Below are 24,997 nucleotides of genomic sequence, written 5' to 3'. Positions count from 1 at the left end.
GTTTCCTTATGTGTTGGGAAAAAAGAATTGAACTATGTTGTTATATTCAGTTCAGTTTGAGGGTTCAGCTAGTAAAGAACATAACCTTGATTGCTGCGAGCCAGAATTCCACCGTGCAATAATAGCAAACCTCTTCATCAAATCACTTTACTGATTGCACGAGCATTAGTGTGTTTAAACCATGATTGGAATAAGAGCTTAGGAGTGTGGCGAAACCTTATGTGCACCCAGTGCCATCTGATGGCAACAATTGAAAATTGATGTGGTTTGGAGAAAGTTGTGGTGCTTTTGAGGCGAGCCTAGACCGTTCTCTCAAGATATTTTTCAGTTCGAGTAATAATCAGGCAACCCAAGGTAGCCCCGCCCCTTCCATCTCTGAAAGCCTGACTATCTAATCGCAATGGGTTTGCGTGGACGAGGTGCCTCCTTTGCCTGATTCAAACGAAAAACGAGAAAATACGGGACGCTCTTCAAAAGGATACGGGACATCTTTTCTGGAAATCCGATGCTATAGCCAGTGGTCAAAATACGGGAAAAAAATCAGTGAATTCTGTGAAAATGACTTTCGCGTTAAATTCACTAGCGGTCTTCACAAGATTTGGTTCCACAGTGACGCTGATCGTCAGCGTGCTCTAAATTTTTTTCGGGAAAAAGTCGAAATCAACAGGCAATCTGCGGGTGCTGCTGACTCTTTCAACGTCTTGTTGAAGGGAATGGACTCGGAAACACCAACAGAGGATCTGCGCAACGATCTCGTGGACGCGGGGTTCCACGCAACGTCCATCGAACAGTTCCGTTCTAGGAGACGTGCTCGGTTGCAGAAACTACTGCTCTGGAGAATCAAACTGCCCGAAAACGAAGAGTTCCGGAATATCTTCGGACTTAGCAGCTTGCCTCTGTAGCTGACACCATTTCTAGGTTCAAAAGGAATCCAAATATAATTACGCCAAGGCAGTGCTATCGGTGCCAGTCATGGGAATGTGAGGAGGATCCCTGTGATGGACCCCAGCGCTGTCTAAAATGTAAGGAAAACCATGCAGTTCAGTTGTGTAGCAAAGTACGCTGGACTGATCTACCTGAATGCTGTAACTGCGGGACAGTTGGTCACCCTAGTAACTACCGTGAATGCATTTTCTACAAAAAAGCTCTCAAAAAAATTCGCACGAATAAAGGTGGAAATTCTCTAAAAAGCAATGTGGACAATATTTCTCATCAAAATCGTAAGAAATCTAGCATAGACAGCCTGTCACCTTCGAAAAGTCTGACAGTCTATTCAAACACATTTCTTCCTCGTAGCGTGTGGGAAAACTTCCGAAATCATGGTAAAATGCAAGTCACTAAAGACACCAGCGCGACGTCACCCTTGTCCACGAAAAATAACTTGAGTCCTACGCCATCGCAGCAGGAAAAATCCGGGAAAACGGGCCGTCAAACATCGCCGAAAAATATTTCAAAGTCCCACTCTACGGACTTGGTGAAAGATCTGTCTACGGACTTTAGAGAAAACTAAAACGGCAGCGCCGATGCCGGCCAAGGAAGCTGACAAAGCGGCTCTACTCTGCCATCCTTCTGATATATGAAGGTGTCTTAGCCTGCGGTAGACCCAAAACCAGCAACCAATGAAAAAGGAGCATTTTATGACGTCACTGAAAGTGCAGATTTCCCCTCCCTTCCTCGCTTAAGGGTGACTTGTCCTGCTTTGGCGACTTCTATCAAGGTTTCTAGAATATTTAAAGAACTTGTATGTCATAATGGCGATAGAAATTTGTGGCGTCTGTAAAAAAAACTTCAAAAATAAATTCTCCTATTAAGGAAACACGTGAGAAATGTCCACAAAATTTTATGTGAAGGTTCCATTTTTTGCGTTGAAGAGAACTGTTCTGCAAAGTTTGGAACATTCAGTGATTACAGAGACAGGGGCGTAGCCAGAAATTTCGTTCGGGGGGGGGGGACCACTTTCATTTCGGGGGGGGAACCAAAGTGACAGAACAATGGATTTGGCCATCTTTTTTCCTTTTTTCGGTCATTTTCTCACATTTCGGGGGGGGACCAGACCCCCAAGTCCCCCCCCCCCGGCTACGCCCTTGTACAGAGAACATTTGAAAGAAGTGCATTCTGTTAGTGAGGATATAATACATCAAGAAAAAATGAGTTTTCCTTCAAAAAAATTATGAACATGGATTTTTTTATAATTAAAAAAAATCTATGAAACAGAAAAAAGTAAATTTTATAAATCATTTCATATTAGCTATGAAACAATTAAGTTTTGTTTTTTCTGCTTTAACAGGGGTTTGATCCTTAAAATTTCTTGGGCTGTGTACTATTGACAATAACTTATTATGATTAAAAAAAACCAAGTAAGATTCAACCTGTTTTGATTCTATCATGTCAGACATAATATTAATAGAACATTTATTTATAAAAGCATGTTTATTTTACTTGGATACTGGTGATATGAATCACATTTAATTATACATTAAAAAAACGAAGATAGTAATAAGGAGAAAAACAAAAACCTCAGTCGAGTTAGTGGGATTCGAACCCACAACCTTCGCAATGCGTGTCTTAGACCGGTATTACGCTATAAAAGTTCTTTGTCAAAGATAATTTATAAAATACGTTTGACAAAAAATTTGATAGTGTAATGGACAACTTCGATAAAAATTGTTTTTTATCAAGTTTTATTTTATCAAAGTTAGCCTCGTCCTATATTTGAAAAAAGTTTAATGTTGATGCTTTCTATACTGCAGTTTCAATTGCTGAAGTTTACGTATATACTTTGTGATTTCATAAAGAAATTAGAAAATGAGTTGTAGAGGTAGAGTCAGTGTGGGAGCTACAAATATCTTAATACCGTATGTGAACATCAGAAATTTGAATTTCTCTAGCTCACTACAAAAACAGAAACAGTTAGATGCCTATCGGTTATAACGAATTTAATTCCGTCCCAGTGAACCTGCAATGCAATACTAAAATAATGTGGAAAATACCGTTATAACGAATGGACATATTTATATATATAGGATACAAGGGGTCATATTTTCAAGTGATACGTCACTACTCGTGGAGGGGAAGTTTCGCGTTTGCTGACTTTAAATGACAAGGTTGGGGGGAAGGTTTCGAATGATGATTGTTTGAGAAATAGAGGGGGTACGTAAATATGAAATTGGGTTATGGTATTTGGTTGGTATATATGCATTGGCGTACACAAAGGTGGGTTTTGGGGTTCTAACCCCCCCCCCCTCTTGAGCCAAGATTATAGTGTTATTTTGCAGGAAAAAAAGTTTAACCCCCTCAGAAGGAAAAAATCTGAAACCCCCTCCTCAGAAAATTCTGCGTACGCCTATGTATATATGAAATGGTATATATATTGTTTCCGAAAGTAAAGTATTTATGTAAATTAGGCCTTATACTTCTGATACTTGCAATAATGTAGTGGGGGCCCTATAACATCACTCGGCTTGGGGCCTCATGATGCTCTTAAGTTTTACAGACATGGGTTATAGCAAGATTGGGGTTGGATGGGGCAATGAAGGTTACATGTCGTGGGTGACAATCAACGAGTCCGCAAATTTTAGGTAGCGGGGTTGTTTCCAAGTTTTTCTTTGGGGAGCCACACTGGTGGATTCAATGGATTAAGTTCCATAAAATCAAAAGTTTTATTTCAAGAAAAAAGCCCGAATCACTGAAGTACTACCGTACTATTGCGAGAATCAGCTTCGGGTGTGCTCTGACAACGCGATTGCTCGATGGCGATCTCTAGCTTTAGATAACGCTCTGGTTCTGTTCATTCCCATATAACCACTCGAAGAAGGATCGACGTAACTACAGATTTGTGTCAGAGTTCCTCAGTCTTTGTAAGCCAATGCGCCACAGCGTTGGTCGATTTTCAACTTCGAGCCCTGAATGCGAGTCGATCTCACGTTAAAAAATCGCGCCACTGAGAGCAAAAGTCCTACACAACAGTACAAATATTCAATCATTACGCTTCACTCACAATTTAAAATATTAATGGCAGCACTGGAAAATCAGATAACACTAGATAGGCACTCAGACTGTTAGGTACACACCCACATTTCCGGCACAACTCATTCGGTAGTAACTTGCTCATGACGATAGACCGGAGTTTCGCTGGGTTTGAAAGAAATTCTTTGTAAACGTTAGAACCATTAAAATATCGATAACAATTCGATGGACCACTTGCAGCCATGATTCCGTGGCTTTCTTGTCTCAGTCAACGTTTACCCACGGCTCCCTTAATACTTGAAGTACTACTTGAAATCACTGAACAGTTGCACATCAATATAGACAGCTCGTCTCTGATAAATGCTGGTGACTCACCCCTAGAAGCTGCGACTCACACTTTGAGAAACACTGACTTGCCAAACACGGGTATTAATATTTTATTCAAAAACTATGTGAACATCTTTAGTGTTTGTGACATACGTAAATAATTTTCATTTAAATTTTCTTAAATTTTTAAGTCTGTCCGAGGACCACCTCTTCCATCATCGCGAATAGGTTGAGGAGTGAGTTTTTCTCATTAAACTCGAATATTTACGTTGTATCGGTTTTCACGAATATCGGATCTGTAATGTTTTTCACCTGCTACTTCGCTATATCCGGGCTCGACTGACACATCACTGGATTTGTTGGTTCATATTGATGATACATTTATTTCATTATCATCTGAGGTAATTTCATTATCATCTGAGGATTTTACCGTGACATATGAGCCGCAATAAGTAATATGATGAAACACGGGCAATTTAGTCGCTAAACTTTCACTCTGGGCGTTGTATTCCTCAACTTCTTCATAAACTGACATATTTATTATTCATTAAGTTGCGTTCCCAGCTAGATGTAATGCATCAAAATAATCAGCTTCTTCCGCAAATTATTCCATCGAATGCAATCATCCACATAGTGGCGTCGAAGCCGGGGGTGCTGTGGGTGCGCAAGCATCCACAGTAATTTGTGGCATGGATCCGAGCACCCCCAGAATTGATTCAGAAATTAAAATTTCCGATATAAAACTAAAGACTAGCACCCACAGTTCAGAAACACTTCCGTCGCCCCTGCATCCACATGAGCCTCATGTTTTTTAAAACCGAAGCCATTACAGAGGTTGCAAATGATAAATTTCCTATAGGAAATGGTAAAAAAAAAAAATTCTTCATCCATAACTACTACAGCAACAACACGAGACTAACGAAGACTGACAAGCTGACGAAAACTTTTGCAAAAGCATATAAAACTTTTATGTAGTGTAATGTGGTCAATTTCCTTTATAAAATAAATTTTATAAAAAAAAACTGTATACAAAATTTATAAAAGATCTTTGCCAAGTTTTATGAAATAACTTTTTATCAAACTTTTATAGTGTAATGCCGGACGCTCTAACCACTGTACTAACTGCGGTTATAAAACTAAACTTAAGCATATTTATCATTAAACGTCGCCAAATATGTTGGCGTCAATTAACAATCGTGCCAAATAACCAAGACCATATCATGCAAGCAAGCTCTAGTGAAGATTAAGACGCTGCTAAATTGCTAATGCTAAGTGGTGACGGTAGCGCAATTGACTCCGTATGAATGAGACGTAGTTGTAGATACATTATCTTTAATTATGATGCTATATAGAAGATTTTATTTACATGGTACATATATTAAGAGAGAGAAAGCGACGTTGATGCATCTCGTGTGAGAGCTGGAACTGAACTGGTGTTCCAACACACATGGCCCTTCGGACCCTCCGAAGGGGCATCCGGTCACGTGGTCATCTCGTGTTTCAGTACAGAATGTACTGAGATTCTTTCACGTGACCAGAGCGTGCTTGTTAAGAGAGAGCCAATGTGTAAAGTAATAATAATAATACATATAAGAATAGAATATACTGTATATTGAGGCTCTACAACGCCTTCATATACTGTATTAAGCCGAATTTTCCTAGGAGCAGGTTTTCTGTGCTGCACGCAACGTGATCCGCCCAGCTTGACACGCCGTCCACTCACCAATAAGAAAATCACTATGACGGTTTTCCTACAAAGCGCAACGCGTCTCACGACAGCGCTTTACGTCGGGCGTTATTGGCTGACTGCTTCTGGAGGAGTCAAATGGCGTCGTGCGTCACGCGTTTTGCCGATGTTCTCTTCACTCTTGTGTGTTTTCTTTCCCTTCCCTTCAAACCGGAGCATGTAGATGACAGAGTAGCTGATGCCACGGCCATATACTATAATATAGCCGTGCTGATCTGATGCGCCACGCTAAGAAAATACAAACGCGTAGCGTGACTATGTAACAAGTTTCTGCCGACGCGAAATGACCCAGTTCGGTTCACGCGGCGCAAGAATCCCGGAAGGAGCAGGTTACCTGCAACGTGTGCAGCGTGAAAACGCTGATTGGTTAAAAAACGTGAATTTCAGGTTTTTAACCAATCAGCGATTTCACGTAGAGCGCACCGTAGAAAACCTTTCCCTAGGAAAACTCGGCTTAAGGTGTTCTAGTGAAGATGAGAGGAAAATACCTTCTCCACCCCCTATTTACTGACGTCTTAAATTCTGCTTTTTCATTGGTTGCTGGTTTTGGGTCTACCGCAGGCTCCTTAATACTCCTTAATACACTTAATATATGAAGGCGTCTTACCGCAAGCTAAGGCGACTGGATAGCCCCTATTGTAGTGGCTATACCGTAGGCTGTAGACGCACGTGTCATTCGGCCCAATATCACATGTCTGTCACATCATCCACTCACCAAAAAAACACGGTATCTCATTGATGCATAACTCACGTTTTATTACGAATTACGATTGAAAATTTCAAAGTGGGCTTTCTTATTTGACAAAATGAGCATTTTAACTATAACTGGAAATTGGCTGAAAACTCTAAAGAAAATAATTTTATCCAAACAAATACGGGTCATATGGTCAACTTTTGTCAAATAATTTCATAAAAAAATATGGTCACTGTAATATCATTGATAAAACAGAAGATAGCGTAAATGCATCAATCTTTGTAAAATAGCGTTATAGGTTCAACAACCGAACCGCCAAGAGGGAAGAATGGAAATTGCTGGAATTCCTATGTGTTCTGTGATTGATGACAGCTCTTTCGTTAATATATTTTTATAACATGTTCTATGCTCTTGTGGAGTGTTCTTTCTCTAACAGGGGATGGCCCGAAGGCATAAAGCCCTGTATAATTGAAGAAGAAGAACCGAACCGCCAACTTCCTCGTGTTTTACGGTTGTTTAGTAAGTATTATATTTTTAATTATTTAAATGATGAAATATTTTTATCAGTAAGACGGTGAGCACCGGCTAGTGATTCTTTTTTAACCCTGACACACACCAAAGATTGACAAATCCAGAAAAAATATGGGAGTCAAAAACAACAGTGCGTCTTAAGAGCATCATGCCCTCCCCCCCCCCCGGGACAAGTGGTTTTTCTGAGGGCCTACCTGGTAAATTCTAGAAAATTTTAACTAGATCTCATTTTAGTGAGGCCCCCACTAGGGGTGGGCTAACAAGGCTCCAGCCCTGGGGCCCGGGAGGATTTAATCATTTTTTGTTTTTCACGCTATAAATTCATCATAAAGGGGGCCCGTAAAAAGATCCCAGCCTAGGGGCCCTGCTTCAGGATGTGGGGGCCATGCTCCCGGGTGAGCCCATGCGTTAAGACGGCAGTGCCAAACAACCATTTTAGGAGCCCCCCTCAGTCTCAGGAAACCAAACATTTTCCATAGTCTTCCCACCCCCCTAGTGTCAAAAGCGGAGCCGACTGTTATATATGCTTCGATATTGATCATCACTTGGGGATTTTTGGCGCCAAACAAGTCCGACGGAAAGTCGCCAAGCCCGTCGGTCGCCGAAAAAAAGGCCAGCATAGAAAACGATGAAAACTAATAAGCGTAACAATAAAAGTATCACTATCTAAACCAGCGGTTCTCAACCAGTGCTCCGTGGCCGCTCGAGGAAATTTAAAAATAGTTATAAATTTTTTTAAATAGTAAAAATAAATCGGTAACTTTAATGAATAATTATAAAATGGGCCTACAGGGCTCCGCCATAGAAATTTTTGACTAAAAAGGGCTCCGTGAGTCAAAAAAGGTTGAAAACCGCTGATCTGGACTAAACATAAAAAAAAGGTACCCACTCTTTTAAATAAACAACGGCCCTTCCTATTGTGCAAATAAATATTCTATGTATAAAAAAAATAAAACCCCAACTCTCTTTTGAATATGAAGGGATCAGGGCACCAAATAAAAGGACTGCCATTTCAAATTTCATAAAGACTCCCTCCAACAAAAAATAGAACTTGCTTGGCAGAACTAGCGCCACCTGGGATTGATTGTTCTAGAAATTTAAAAGATACTGTAACCCAGCGCCATTATGTTGGCTCTGGTGACTTATCGTCTAAGAAAAGTTGCGAAGGGAAGTGGTGACCAATATCGAAGCTGTTCCCGATCTTGCAAATACCCAGGCCACCAAATAGCAGTCCTGACCTTTGACCACACAATGATCCAACTCAAAAGGATACCACTAAAATTGCCTGAGAATTTAACAAAGTTTATTCAACTATTAACATCTTATCTTTCCCTAGACCAAACATTCAATTTTAGTATATCGGCTCTACAAGAAATACATTTATCAATTTGCATAATCAATAAAAAACCTCTAAATAAATATATATATATATAATTACTGAGTCAGCTCAATACATTATTAAATTGGTGAGAAAAGGTAGTCCGTAAATTAGAACGAAGCCCTGGTTACCTATGATAGAAATCTTGAAACTCACAAATTTGTTAGTGAAGAAAACCAACAATATCTAAATCAGAGGTCTGAGCATGGTCATCGAGATCAACGAGAGTAAATGTTGAAGAAATACATCCTAGGAACTATTTCTGATTTGCTGAAAGTCATACAATTGCCTCGATTAGGAAGGTTTCCGGATCTTTCGCATGAATCATTCAGTGACTTTCAAGAACCCAGAGGACGGTGCTCACACAAATACAGGCAAGCAAATGTGGCACTGTATCAAGGGAAATTTTTGTGGTTTGTGTCTATGCAATAGCCAGTTCGATTCTTAATTGTGGCCGAGTTTGTGTCGCCATCAGCAAAGGAAGATGCCTGTTTGCCTGTCACCAGTTTTTCAAAAACTGCAATTAGTGTCTACATGCCACTATGCAAAGTCTCCCCACCTGTTCTAGTGAAGGGAAAAAATGCTAATTTATTTCATTTAATGCTATTGGTTTAAATAATTTAAATGCTAATTGGCTCTCCTTGAACCAGGTACCATCTCGTATGGCTCGGTGCATGGAATGCTCACCGTTTTTTTTCGTAGCACAAGGAAAAGCCATTGCTTATATCATAACGGAGGGCCAACTTTGTTAGAGCATTACAAATTGAGTAATCATAACTTCATGACCCTGCTACATATGAAAATTCACCATGAATTTTGGCCCAGCTAACTGCCGATAAAAAAAACTCTCTACAATAACAATAGAAAAAAGCAAATGTGAAAAAGGATGTGAGGCTAAACGTGACAACAGAAATGGAAGAGGTAGTAAAAGAAAATAATGTTGTCGTCACTGAATACCGGTAAACAATCACTAGGGAAACAATGCTGGCGACATTATCTCTTTGGCAAAATTGCCAAGAAAAGGTAATCTGTATGTTGACACAAAGCCTATTAATCTACCCTTAGCCTAGTGATTGCCTGAATTATCTGATCAGGAAGGGCATGTAAACCCTAACTAAACCCAATCAATTTCACCAAATTCGCACAAAGCAAACGACCTTAACTATGACATAGAATAAACCAAAGGCCACTCATCACCTGCCGTCCTGTAATCAAAGCTTCTCGAGAGCCAATTGTTAAATAGGCATCCAACCCAAAATGTGATTTGTTTTGCTTATAAGTCTTACTCTTTCATCATTGGGCACCACTGCAAGCAGATTCTTTATGCCAAAACAGGTTTTCTCTGCACCATGAACTCGGCACAAACACTCAAAGAATCATTACGCCTACCTAGATTTTTCTAGGCGGTCTCACAATCGGCATCATGCAAATTTCACTCTACTCTGGTACACATTTCGGCCACCACTGCTGCTCTATGGAAAGGGAAAAGAAAACAACCACCTAGATAAAAAAAAAAAAAACTGAGCATCGGCTACAGCTATCTTGGCCTTTTTATCCCTGAAGTAAAAAGCGATTGGACTAATGGAGAGTTAGGTATGAAAATGAATAAACAATAGATTTTTCACTGGTGACAATAATGTTCCAGCCAACATGCTATCCTTATTAATTTAGTGTTATTTTCATTTCTCATTATTACCAGGGCCGTTATTATCACCAGTGTCTCCAAGTCTCGTTATTGTGTTTATCATCATTGAAATTTATTAAGCAATAGGCCAAAGCACAGTTTCAATCCTTCTTTGCTTGTGAATTTTTCACCTTTTTTATGGACGAGCATTCTTCAAGTCAGACAAAAAAAAGACGTTGATTTTTTTTTTTCTTCTTGACAAAATTTGGTGTTACACCTGCAAAATAAATTAGTTTCTTGCTTGAAATGTGCTGTTATTGTAGTTTCAAACAGCGATTGCACCAAGAAATTTGGTTGGCATTGTAGGTTGCCAGAATAGTAATGCAAAATCTGAATCTAATGAGCAGTGAATCCTGTCACCAATACTTTCTCCACTGATTCCAGAATTTCTCCTTACCATGTTCTGGATTGCCAGAAAGGTTATTGCCAATTTTTTTTTTGCAGGCCATCTTGATTTTCACGATATTGAGCATGTTTGGCAAGTAAAAAGATTCTAGGTCACACATCAAGAAGCAAAATCCTTGGAGAAATTGGAAATCACCAAAGTTGGGGCAACCCTGCTTACAGAGTCTTAGCCATTTTTTTTTTTTTTTTTTTGCCTACGCCAGTGCCACTACCAATTCTGTAGGAAAGAAATTAATTTTAAAATTAATGGTTTAGTTAATTGGTATTTTTTGAAGGGACCGTTTTATAGATTCAGAACTTTGCAAATGGTCTGAAAAACAAACCTGAGTTTCGGCTAGACCATAGTTTCCCAAAGTTTTTGTTCCATTGCCCCCTTCATCAGAAGTTTTTCTCTCATCGCCCCAACTCAAGTGAACCCACATGATCCTATGTTAAATCTGTAGCTTCTGTCCTCCCTGATCATTCCATCACCCACCAAGGGCCCACTTTAGGAAACACTGAGCTAGGCAGACCCCTGATTAGGTTGTAGTCGAATATGTAACAAGAGGGGAATGGAGTTTTTCCCCTACTTTACTTATTTTGTTACCCTCGCTCCTCCAATGTATTACTACTACTGAACCGTACATGTACTTCTTACACATTCCTCTATAAAATTTCTAACAAATCTGTACATGCCGGAATGTGCATGTTCTGAACCTAACTAAGTTTGTTTCTGTATAATGCTTGTTATGTGTAGTGCTGCCATCTATCCGTTTTTCTAACTATGGGTGAAGCGTAATGATTAATTCTTCTGTTGTATGTGTGTTGCTCTATATATCTTATTGTAATCCAATGTACTAGAAAATCCAGAAATTTATAAAAAATGCTAATCTGCAAAGTAAAATGGTTCAGAAATCCAGAGTGCACTCTGCTGAACTCCAAAACTGGATGTTCTTATTTTCCATGAAATTGCACCTAGTGCACACTAACCCCCCATTTACTTCCTAAGCATTTCATGAAGATGAAAAATCATCAAAAAAACAAATTCCACTGTGTATCAATGTTGTACTGCTTGGGCATAACATAAGAAAATTCACTCCTAAAATAACAATTTAAAAAAATTAGTGATAAAAAGCTCATATCAAAGAAAAACACCCACACAAATCATTGTGACAAAAATGGAATATAAAGAAAGTCATATCTTCCTCAACAGCAGAGAAGAAAATCATTTTAGAGACAACTCTCACACTAGTCCCCCACACTACGCTTGCTCAAGCTTGTACTCAAGGGATCTATGAAGCTCCCACATAATGTGGACCAGGTGATAAATTATGAGTTGGTAGCAAGAGAGGATCTACTTGTTATCAGTTCATCAAAAAGACTTGTGCCATGTTCCACCCCCAAAATCATGTGCAATAGCCATCTGTGCTTCTGTGGCTCACAAGTAGTTTGAATGCTAAATTTCCTTAGAAAAATTCTGAGCTTTCAATTTTTTTAATTTGCCATTTTTCACCTGGCCTTAACATTTATTTTCTTCCGTTGTAATAGAAATTTTCACTTTAACCCCTTGAATGGTGGTGGGACAGGTGATGTCCCACCGGTTTTAATTTTTTCTATGGGTTTTTTTTTAAATGTCTGCCCTTCAAAGCCTTACATATATTTATTAAAAATAGTTGTGTTTTTTCAAATTAAATATTTTACTGTGTGTGACCAGGTTGAATTTCCAGGAAACATAGGGGAGAGATTGTGGCCCTTCGAATACAATGATGAATCAAGGTGACTTGAATAATGTTCCAGTCATGTCAGACCCTGGATCGTCGAGGTCACCAGTACCCGTGGCACAAAAACATAGAAATAAAAGGGTATGTATAGATTAATTTGTTTTTTATCATGCTTGAATGAAATATAATACAGTGATATGGCTTATACTGATTTTTTTTTTTGTTGCTGACAAAGACTTTTTCATGATTTTTCTGCCTCAGTTAACTATCTTTTTCATTGATATTGATGCACTTGCTAACATGAAACAGTTGCTTCTTGAGCTTAATTTTAGCTCCAGTCATCGGAGTTACTGTCACTCAAGCCAGATTAATTCGTGTCCAACTCTGAATCACTTTCCAGATGCACCTCTTTCTGAAAGTTTTTGAACTATTTCATGTAAAATTAAAGATTCAGCTAATAAAAAATGCATTGAAAAAAAAGAGCATGTTTTCAGAGCATGTGTTCTTTCAGTGCAAGGTTCTGCATCAAACAATAGTCTGGACACTTTTCTTTTCCATTTGCATGTATCAAACACAGAAATGAGCTGACCGAATCACAAATGGTGTTCGAAACCTAGGAACTCTACTGGGTTGTGTCAACACCAGCTTCGGTATATCAAAGCAGGGCTGGATGAATCATAAATACTCTAGGTGCCAGAAATGATTTTAGGCACTAAAAATTTTTTTTACCCAAAGAAAACTGTCCAAAATAATGCTTTGCTTGACTGTATTTCATGTCAGCAGTTATGCTGTTATAAATTCCAAACATTTTATGCAGCTCTCTGTCTGCAATTTAGTAACTACATGAAGAAAATTTTAGGCATCAGTATCAATTTTTTAGTCTCCTTGGCGCCTGGGATTTGTCCAGAGCCTGGACTAAAGCTTGTGTTGGTTGTTACATAGTGCAAAATAAAATTATCTTCAGTATATTTTCATTAATCCAATTCTGAAGCTGTTCATTTTAGCCTTCATTCAGTTATTGTCTTGTTATAGCGCTCCTTGTTGTTTTAAATGACTTATTTTTTAAAATTTTGAGCAGTGCCTGGAATGAATTAAACGATTTTCCATAGAAACCTATACGAAGTCAGGTTTCGGCTAACAAACATTATTCCAGAATCAATCATCTTTGTAGGATTTATGTGAGTGTATAAAGTCACAGTGTGCCATTCAACAATGCTTAAGCATAGGTGCCAATGCTCCCCAGATTTTTTAGCCTTATTAAAATCTTCAGTTGGAGACAAACTTCCGATTCTTCGTGTCTTTATGGAAAAGTCCCAGAAAATCATCAAATTGTTCTTTACAAAAAATAAAAATCTAGAAAGATAATTCCTCAGTCCTTGCAATTCTATTCTGACTATAATCAACATAAATACAGGGAAATTGGAATTTTGAAAAACTGAAAATTGTTGGTGGAAAATGAAGAGCTACTGCAAGCCACAGTAGCACAGTTTAGCATGACAAATATGTGAGATGAATATTCATATTCATAATTATCATAACATAATTTATAAATATGCAAAATAATTTTAATCATTGATTTTTAGTGAAAAATAATAAGAATTCAAGTGGGTTTTGTTGAAAATACAGGGAAATGGGATATCTTAAAAACAAGTCAAGGCAGCCATAATTAGGGAGTCTATGAAGTTTTACTCAATAGTTTTTTTGTCTCAGGGGAGGACAGTTTATGTAGTCCGTGTGAAGTATTAAAAAATCCCCTTTTTCCCTTTTATTTATGTGCTGTTTTTGTGGCAGCAAAATATTTGTCACTACTGATTTTTTCAAGTCTGGGAATTGTGTGTGGTATCTAAGCTTATGGCTTAATATGGTGTGGCACAAAACTGCTTTATTTGTTGTAAGTAGCTATGCCTTGTTACTGCCGAGAATCAATGAGAAACTCTTAGATAAAGTGCATGCATTAAATTTTGAGTTTTAAAATCAGTGAAAAAAACCCTGAATTTGCTTCTTCTGGAATTTTATAGAATGACAAAACACATAAATTTGATAAATACAGTAACTCCTCGTTACGCAGTGCTTTGTTATAACATGTACTCTTCTCATATTCCTGCAAATTTCATACACTTTAATGAAATCTTTATGAATGGAAGAGGTTGTTGAGAGATCTAATTTTTTGTGGAAATTTTTTTTATTTTTTTTTCTATTTGCATCTGTATGCCATCTATGAATATTTAAAAAATCAAAGAGAGAAATAAATTTGGAAATTAGTTTGAAAATAACTTTGAAAAATCATTTTTTATACAAATTAAGGTTTAAAAATATTTAATTCTATTGCAACCTCTTGGGGGGGGGGGAAAGCTGCAAAACAGTGGTATATAATCTGCACTTGAAAAATTTTGTTATTCTAACGCGTAAATCTGAACCTCAAGAACCAGATGCATCCAGGTTCCCATAACTTATGTGATTTCAAACTTCCTGGAAGAATGGGTGCAATTGGAAGTCACGGTTCCAGAAACCCTTACTGAAAAAATCAGTGCCATTTGCAGCAGAAGAGAACATCATAAAATATATAACAAAACATTGGTTAGTCTTGATGATGTGCAGAGGAAGTCTTAAAATGTCAGTTTGTTTATGTTATTTATTTAATGAACTGCTGCCAGTCTGGGAGTCACTGCCATAAACTATCTTGATTACGTTGCGGGGGGAAGTAACTCTCATGCCGTTTCATTGCCATTATCATCGTACCCCCAGACTTTCAAGTCTATCTCCGCCTACAACTGGGAAAATGCCCGTGCTCCAATAGAACTATAATTTTTTTCCCTGGTCTCCAAATGATTTTTGTCCTCACTCTCCTCTGGAGCTTCCACTGTGCTTACCAACAGTCTATTCCTTAGAGTATTTTGCCATATGCTATGGATCAAGAAGAAACGTATTATAGGCAGGAAAATATGGTATGGTAGTAACACCTGTAGCAGCTCTAGATTTCGTACTGTGGAACCTATATAACTTGACACCCTGAGGAGATTGAAAAATATGTTGGCCCAAGCGGATGCCAAGTTAAGCAATTTTTAAAAATTTTTAAAGGTGAAATGGAATATAACCACTTTCTGTGTGCCTGCTAAACAATTCCATCATCTACAAATTTATAAATTGTTTTGATCTGTAATTTCATATGAAAACTTTTTGTATCAAGAATAATCCCAAATTAGATGGAAAAAGCATATTTTGATTGATGAAAGATCTCTATTAATTTTGAATGAGACAGTGCAAAATAACTTTCCTCCTCTCATTTTAAACATTTCAATCTAGCTTTTTAGATCATCTCTTGCTCAAAAATTTCAGAAATCATTCACATCTATTTGTGGCTTTTGTAGTCCACAGGCTAAATTTTCAGATTCTGAACAAGAATAATGCAAAGTAACCCAACCCAAAAGTGTGTGTGTGTGTGGGGGGGGGGGGGGAGAGAATATGGACACATCAATCGACAAACAAATTAAATTTTTCAATTGATCAACATGTAGGCAATTTGTGAAAATGAATTACGATTTGATAACACAGTATAAAGTATATCTAAAGTATTAGAAGTTCCATAGAGGAATATGGACGAGGTACATGTGTGGTTTAGTAGTAGTATAAATTATAGTCAATTTAAGTGGAATAGTGTTTTCAATGTGCCAAGTTAGACAGATTTTTTTTGCCCCATTGAATTGTGCCAACCATGAAAATAATGTCAAGTTATCAAGGTTGTACTGTATCTGTATTGCATGCGATTCTTGAAAAACTTTAAAATATATATTTTAGGGCTTATACTTATTTTTTTTCCAGACTGATAAGTATTGTTGGTTATGCCACCAAATGGTAGATGATGAAAGTAACAGAAAAGTATGTGCAGAATGTCCGAGGGTGTACCATCTCCTTTGTATTCCATTGGCGCATCGAAGAACTCCAGGAAATGTATGTCTTGAATGTAAATGTGGATCCGTGGATGGTTCAGATGATGTCACAATCTATGATAAATCTCTACTGTCGAAGCTTTTGATGTTGGTTTTGAATCCTATAATAAACAAATATGTAAGTACAATTTTTTTCACTCAAGAATTTTATTTTTTATTTTTATTATTAACATCAGTATATGGCATATAGACTTGCACTAATATGCATACTATTAACAAGGAAAACTGTCCACAAATTACTGTCGTCCAGTGGTTCTCAAACTTTTTGTCACTCACAGCTTTATTGCGCAATCATGATTCATCTGCGACTCCACAGAGTAGTTTAGTAGATATTTTCACTTATAAAATAACCACTTTGAAACATAAAGAGAATAACAAATCAATATCTCTAGCTTGCTGGGACGTCCCTGACAAACGTTGCCGAGGCTCCTAGGAGCCGCAACGCTCACTTTGAGAAACACTGCTCTAGTTCCCTATTTTAATATTCACAATGCAGTAGACTTGATAATCTGGTTGTGTGTTAGTCCAGTTGCTCCAATTTTTGTTCGTAGAGAATAGAGGAGGTAAACATATCGCACACAACATGTTTATGCACAGAAGTTATTTTACATTTAAACTGGCTTTTCAACTGTATTCCAGTTATCTTGTGATTTCAGTAATCCAGCACACCTTAGTCTGATGTGTGCTAGATTGCTGAGAGTCTACTGTATTACTGTGCATCAAATTAGAAAAAAAACAGATAAGAGTAACTGCTATTGTAACTTAATTTCTTTTTTCTTTTTTTTTTTGTGACTGAACTATGTATACATTGTACTTCTCTTTTTGATATTTGCAGGAAAATTTCAAAACATGGCCTGGCAAGACAAACAAAAATAATTGTGAGGTGTGTCAGGAAATGGAGCTTGTGCTTCTGAGAGATGTAAGTTGAAGGAAGTGAAATACATATTTTTCTATTAATTTTTTTTCATAAAAAAGATTGATACAGTCGACACTCATTATGACGAGGAGAGATTATATCTACCCTTCTATTATGAGAACCGGTCGGATAATTCCCAAAACGTTTTCTATGATATACCTATGTGTTTTCCTTTTAATGACCATTCAATATAACACTTGTTTTCAATGGACTGATGGGATCATTATAACGAGTGTCGACTGTATTATCATTTTCTTGGTGAATATTTTAAATTGTGTTCATGGTTAATATTTTAAATTATGTTCATGGTTAATATTTTAAATTGTGTTCATGGTTAATATTTTAAATTGTGTTCATGGTTAATATTTTAAATTGTGTTCATGGTTAATATTTTTAATTGTGTATATTTGCATATAAGCAGTTTTTTGTTGAAAATTTTTTTCCTTAATTTGAAGGCGGGTCTGCTTATACATGAGTCCGTTTTTGAGGCAAAAATATTGACTCCCTCCACTTGATATCATATAGCTACATGGCTTCTACATGACTAGCTTGAAGATCCGAAACGTCATTGGGTTACTTTAAATGGCGTTACTAATATATAGAGTTGAGGGAGGTTCTCAAACCTTTTCAACTCGTGGCATCCCTTTCCCATCAACGCTTATCCGTGGCTCCCCTGAGCAGTTTAACAGAATGTCTTTGAGGTTGGAGGCTCACAGTTTGAGAACCCCTGCTATAGTGTGATTTTTGTAGCTATATTAAGCTTGTAGCTATATAACTCCACAAAACCGATGATGCTAATAGTTCATCTAAAGCCAAAGCGAAAATATCAAAAGCGTAGTTAGCTTTGATATCCGGTGGACTAGCGTAGATTTTATAGCCTTTTGATTGTGAGTATCAACAAGCCTTTTAAAAAGTATTTAAGGAATTTATTAAAACCAAATGAATGAGTTCCGAAGATAAAGAAACCACAAAAAAAAAGCGGTGCCTTAAAGAAACCCTCCAAAATTGTCCTAGTTATTCTAGTGGGTTTATGAGGAGTGGAATTCGGTTTTCACCGATATCAGCATCAAATCCTTTAAAAAGTGTTGTATAGTATCAGTAACTGGGTGGGCAGAACTGAAGACATCCTCTTTGAAAGTGATGGTGGCAATGACAGAACAGTTGAAGATGAAAATGAAGATGCTACACTGTATTGGCTTTTGATGTAGAGATCAGAAGAAGAAATGGATTCGAAAGTTTGAATAATTTTTCATTGTAACTTTTATTGCATGAAATGTAGAATTTTTCCTTCTAAAATGTGCTGATTTTTGGGGACGGGGGTCAGCCTATACATGGTACAGATGAGACAAATATTCTGCTGCTATTTAGTATTCAGCCTTTTTGTAAAATATTCTGTGTTCAGCCAAATAATGCTGTCATTCTTAGACAAACATCTGTCTCGTGCTTAGACGTACACAGATATTCGGCCGAATATCTGTGTAAGTTTAAGCACAACAAACTAATTTTAAAAAATTATATTAATTCAAATTTTTTGCATAAATTAAAAACTCACTGATTATATTTTATTGTGTTGTATCTTTTTGTGTCCAAGAGGTTATGTCTGGGTAAATTTCTAGGATAAGTAAAATATGAAACTGAAAATAGAATCCCATTGCAATAAGGTGGAAGTGACCATGACTTTCACAAGCTCACTAACTGATGGACGTACCTAGACAACATAAATATTGAGCTACTGAAAGGGGCAAAGAACATCTAGAAAGAAAAAATAAGTCGTAAATTTCATGATGCATTAATACTTGAGAGTAAATTATGGTTGACATTTTCTTAATTAGATGTGAAATTGTAACGAGTGTTAAAAAAAATTGATTCTGTAAGTACAGTGATATCTATGCTAACGGATGCCTCAGCATACAAATTTTTTTCCTGATTGTTTCATGATTTTTCTGTCTCTACTAACGAATAGGGATTCAGTTAACGAACATTTTTGATGATATGAATGCATTTACTAACATAAAATAGCCATGTCATGAGCTGAATTTTCACACCAATCATCAGAATTACTGTCACTAGAGCCCAATTCATGTCCACCTCGGAATCTTTTTTCACATGTACCTACACTTTTCCTGAAATTCTTTGAACCCTTTCAAATAAAATGAAAGATTCGGCCAAAATAGAAAATGCATTTAAAAAGGGGGGGGGGGCCTTGTTTTCAGAGTATGTATTTTTTCAGTGCAAAAATGAGACAGAAATGAGTTGACCAAATCACAAATAGATGGGGAGAACTATACAAACTCGATTCCGGAACAAATTATCTTCATTAGCCAAGGTATCGCTGTAGTATTAAAATACAATGTCATTGTTGAATATCATGGCAATAAAAATATTTTAGAGTGACCAGTTTTTTAATAATCATTTGAATCAGGGTTGGTAAAAAAACCGGTTTTTTTGAAAAAAACCAAAAAACCGGGTTTTTTTGGTTTAAACCAGGTTTTTTTGGTTTAAACCGGTTTTTTTGTTTTAAATAGTATTGACATTAAAAACAATGAAATTTCTGAAAAATCATTCAAACTTTTAATAATTAACTAAAATAAAATGTTTATTAATGTAATTAACACTATTCCCATGCTAATTAATCAATAAATATTTATTACATTTTAACAAAAACCATTTTGCCATTTAATTATTTTTTGCTTAACTCAATGGATTACTGTGTGTTTGAAAATTCTTTTAATGTTATTATTAATCATATAATATATAAAGGTTTTTCTCCAGTTACTTTCAGTATACTTAATTACGAAGCTATTTTGCAAAAAGTAATATAAATTAGGTGAATATAATGCATTTAATGAAGCATAAATAATGCAGATTAATTAACGATGATTTACGATATACAGGGTGATTATAACTAAGGTTCTGATTTCAAAATACTGTAAAAAAAGAGCGATTGTCAGAATGACTTGAAAATTGACATGAATATTCCTGAAAAAATTCAATTTTATTTGATAAAGGGGAAAAAATACTTAAAAATGTAAAATTAATGACATCATCCAACACGTGGGAAATTTGCTTGCAGAATGGAAACGATAGCCAGTCATGGGAAAATTATAACTTAATTATAGCATTGCACGAGTCCATAATTCACTGAAACATCACAAAAAAATGAAGTAATTGAACAAATAACTACAACTTACTCAAAAAATGTTAAATATGTTGTCCACCGCGTGTTCTGGCTATGAGGCTGAAAGCACAAATATTCTTGTTCAACAGCAGAATCGGAGTATGCCATGGTCATAATGTGGATGTGCTTGCAATTCAGCTTTATTAAACCAAACGCGTCCCCTTTCCCCCGTTCATATTCCTGAGGAATGAGGAACTTCTAACATATAGGGAATGTGCTGGAGATTACAATTCACCAAAGTTTGCAATCTGACCACTGTTTATAACATTTTGAGGTACCCCCACAGCCAGAAGTTGCAAGGGTTAAGGTGCATCCTGTCAAAATGGGTCTTCAGCAGCTGCTTTGCTGGTATTGCAATGTGCATCTTGATAGAAGTTCTATCCACACACTGATGCTGTGGAAGTACCGAAATGATGTGGTTGCACAAAATAGATTATACTGCTGGCCAAGTACAGCATCGTCTACTTGCACATTTTGCACTTTTTTCTTTTGCGAAAGAAACGTCCATTGCTTCAGGAGTATCCATGCAAATTTTTAGGTCATTCCGATCAGTACTTATTGTATAGTTTTGGAATCAAAACTTAAATTATAATCACCCTGTATATAGCTGATTATTTTTTATAAATCTGTTACTACTATATAGTAGAACCTTGATTAACTGGGCTTAACAGTGTGTGTGTGAAATTATAAAAAAAACATCTATTGAATATATTAAGACTGGGAGATATACAGTAGGAGATGTGCTACTTCTTATGGGAATGAAAATGTATGTGAGGTAATGTAACAACTAGTACACTAGTCTTTGTCCTTTAAGGACAGCTGGTGTCTTTATTGGATTATAGGACCACTTGCCCCTAGCATGATGGTATCACTACTGTAGCTGCTTCTTTGTGAAGGGAAAAAGAAACCCTGTGAGATAAAATACACCACTACATTTAGATGTGTGATGCAATTCTTATTCAGGAATTTGCTAAAGATAGAGCATCAGAATGTAGCCAAAGGTTAGAAAATGTTGTAAGAATGAGAAATTTTGGCTTTTATATATAACTTTAAATGACTAAGATACTTCATATGAAAAAAAAATATATATTCTGGCCACTTTTATGAGACTTTTTGAAAAAAACCACTTATAAAATCTTATTTCATTTAAAGATATACCGTCAGAATGTACCCCAAGGATATAAAATGAGGTAAAAATGAAACATTTTGGCTAATAATGAACAAATATGATATTTTTCAGGGAAAAAAATGATATTTAGGCCACTTTTATCTGATTTTTTGAAAAAAACCAAAGTGGTTTTTTTAAAAAAACCAGTTGGTTAAAACCAAGGTTTAAACCATGGTTTAAACCAACGTGGTTTAAACCAAACAACCCTGATTTGAATAATAAATTTCATAATTAAAATTCTGCATTGATCATTTAAAATTACCAATAATTTTATTTTCAATTAAAAACCGCAATTTTATTTATAATTTTGATGAATTTTAAGAAAATTGATATTCGGCCAAAACAGCCAAATATATATTTGGTATTCAGCTAAATCACTATTCGCCCCATCCCTAATACAGGGGTTTTCAATTTATTGTGATTTTGGTGGTCCTGAAGTGAGGGGGTTGGCTTATGCACAAGTATATATGGTACGTTCATGGTTAACATTTTCAATTATGTTCATGTTGGTTATTTTGAAACTCAGGCTATGAGAAATTCTTATTTTCCAATAACATCTACATCAAAGTTTCACATACATATGCTCCAATGATGTTCCAATTTTTTAATCCAATTAGGAAAGTGTTTGCTGTTGCCCTTCAAAGTAGTGATTAACAGCTGCACAATATTCTCTTTATTTGATGAAAATTTTCTTCCAACAAACAAAAATTTTGTGTTTTTTGAAATAGATAAAAGTTTTATACTGTCGAATTTTATTTAGAAAACAATTATTTTTAAGTTCACAATAAAGAAGGTATAAAAGGTATCAGAAATTTTAAAAAAAAGTGGTCAAAACTATTTCTGAATTTTTTTTAGAGGAATTGAAAAGTGATTTCGAAAAATGGGAGATATGTATCCTCTACTGCCATACAAAGAATTGATGTATCCCATGAAAATGAAAAAATGAATTTATACTTTGCTTATTAAAATGTCTTTCACATACTTTTCAATATCTTGCGAAAAAAAAATTTTAACAAACAACTTTTTTATTCAAAAAAGAAAAAAAGTTGTTAGAACCAGGCTATATATAAAATTACAACATTTATTTTTGTTTAATTTAGCGAATAAAGAATGGTGACTACAGTTCTACTGCTAAGTTTTTCGCAGATGTGAAATGGATATATCATAATTCTAGCATAGTTTTTGAGAGTGAGTATTTAAATATTCGTTAATATCTATAGAAAATAATGTATGTAAAATTGGTAGTATTGCACTCACACACAATGATGTTTTTTTGGGGTTTTTTTGCTGAATGTGTGATTTTAGCTTCTGAAACCCTAAATATTGTCATAAATTCTATCTTTTAATTGTAAAGAAGTAACATCTATATATTTTTTGCTGACAGTGAAAGATCCATTGATTCCTAAGGCAGAGGCATTGATGACGGAAATGAAGACACGTCTGATGGACCTTGAAGCTTGTGCTGACTGCTTTTACAGCCTTAATACTGATGAAAGCACAATCGTACAACCGTGTGTGAGTTAAAATACTTAAAAAATTTCAATTTCACTTATTCATGCAATAAACCTAATGTAGCAATACAAACAAATGGGTTACTCTTAAAAAATATAACTATGAAAGTGAAACTGCAGATATAGAAGAGTTCAAAAATGCACAAAATGGGTGATCAAATTAATGTGTGTGTAAATTACATTTTGATTCACTACAATTAACAGTAGCTCCTCTTTTTCTGTCATTGGCAATTTTCTAAGTGATTTCAGCGATAATATGAAGTTTTTTGTTTTCCGTTAACAACTTTTTTAGTGATGATTGGCAGCGATGTTCTGTATTTTGCTGTGGGTATTTCCAATTTTCTCTATATTTTTTATCGATGCAATATATTCAGCTTAGAGATGTACAGGGTGCATTGGTAACATGGCATATATTTTTTTACCGGCAAACCCTTGATCCTAGAGGCATACTTCTAATTAGAGAAAGTATCCAAATAATATGTAATATTCAGATATGTCGTTCATATTTCAACAGATTTTATAATTAATAAAAAAAAATTGTATACTGTCCCAGTGTGCCCGAAACCCAATCAGAAAGTTATTGCCCTGTCTCTCCCCTGATTCCAACTAAAAACTTCCACCTTTCAAAGTGCAATATTCACAGATATTCAAATTCAAAAACTGGAGGAAAGTTTGGAAAAAACAGTTTTGAATGCAGGAAAAACGTTTTACCTGTGTTTCATGCTTTTTTTTCCAACTTTCCTTTGCTTTTCAAATTTGAATATCTTGGCACTTAGAAACATGGAATTGTTTTAGCTGCCATCAAAAAATTTGGGGCAACAACTTTCTTACTGGGTTTTTGGGCACACAGGGATGGTATAAAAAGTTAATTTTTTTATTTTAATAACTATATAACCCCTTGCAACATGAATGACATATCTGAGTACTACACATTATTTGGATACTTTTTCGGATTTGAGGTATGCCTCAAGAATCAACGGTTTGCCAGTAAAATGCCATGCACTTTTTTACCTATTCACCCTGTATATTGTGTTATGTGTACAATCGAGTTCACTTGTAACTCCCTTTGATGATTCGAGAAGTGTATGTTATAAACAAGGTCTTGATATTAGCTTATATAGCAGTTGTATACATGCATGAAGTGCATTATTGAGATTGTCGAAAACAAAATAAGCTTATGCAGTACGTAATTAAATTTATTACAGCATAAAAATAGTTCTTGTGGTCAGGAGCATCGGAAGTGTTTGGAACTTGTGGGTGATCATCTTGATCTTTGTATGGGAAATTTTGACTTCTGAATTAGTTCAGGATGCTCAGACCCATGCCATACATTACTGTGGGTGCTCAATCACCCACAGCACCCCCGGCTCTGATGCCACTGCTTGTGGTTGGTAACTTCTGAGGAATTTTGAAGTTATGCTGAGCAACCGAGCATTAAGATTTGGTATTCAACCCAAGTGGGAAGCTCGGTCAGCGTGACTAGTGGTTAAATTTTCCTCTGAAAACAGCACCCGTTGGTGTTGAAATGCATTAGGACTTTTTGTATTTTCGTGTATTTGCCTTATTCCTTGATGTCTGAATATTCTTGGGCAAAGTTGATCAACTCTTCCACAAATATTTATACATTTTAGCTTTATCTACTTGACTTCAGAGATATTATTTCAGTTTATGTGTGCTATAATAGTTTTCATTCAAAGTTGTCAGCATTTGTGCAATTAATTGAAAAAAACCCATTAACTCATTTTCCATTGTTTGCTTTTCTATCTGTGGGGATGGAGCAATCACCCCCCCCCCCCCCCCACTGATTCCATGTCAGATTCATTACAGAGCTATATACGAGTAGAA

General features: G+C 36.1%; 1 protein-coding gene across 2 annotated transcripts in view; it reads left to right on the top strand.

Annotated features, from left to right (window-relative positions):
- The first annotated feature begins 7,028 nt into the window (after positions 1–7,028).
- Positions 7,029–24,997, top strand: part of LOC149072565 (MYND-type zinc finger-containing chromatin reader ZMYND8-like) — a 91,555-nt gene continuing 73,586 nt past the window's right edge. Inside the window, exons 1-6 of one of the 2 annotated variants that reach the window (XM_089246887.1) lie at positions 7,029–7,253; positions 12,439–12,573; positions 16,252–16,497; positions 17,215–17,298; positions 22,742–22,829; positions 23,026–23,156. In XM_089246887.1, coding sequence (XP_089103013.1) covers positions 12,475–12,573; positions 16,252–16,497; positions 17,215–17,298; positions 22,742–22,829; positions 23,026–23,156 — 648 coding nt within the window. In that variant the 5' untranslated portion in view covers positions 7,029–7,253; positions 12,439–12,474. Of the gene's footprint in view, positions 7,254–12,425; positions 12,574–16,251; positions 16,498–17,214; positions 17,299–22,741; positions 22,830–23,025; positions 23,157–24,997 lie in introns of both variants that reach the window. The other variant, XM_089246886.1, reaches the window with a different exon arrangement.

This window comes from Pholcus phalangioides, unplaced genomic scaffold (genome assembly GCF_987345545.1).
Source record: "Pholcus phalangioides strain wild (caught in Gottingen) unplaced genomic scaffold, Ppha-v1.0 ptg000017l_1, whole genome shotgun sequence".
Classification (NCBI taxonomy): domain Eukaryota; kingdom Metazoa; phylum Arthropoda; class Arachnida; order Araneae; family Pholcidae; genus Pholcus; species Pholcus phalangioides.
The sequence above is the reverse complement of the archived record's forward strand: the minus strand, read 5'-3'. Positions and strand labels throughout refer to the sequence as shown.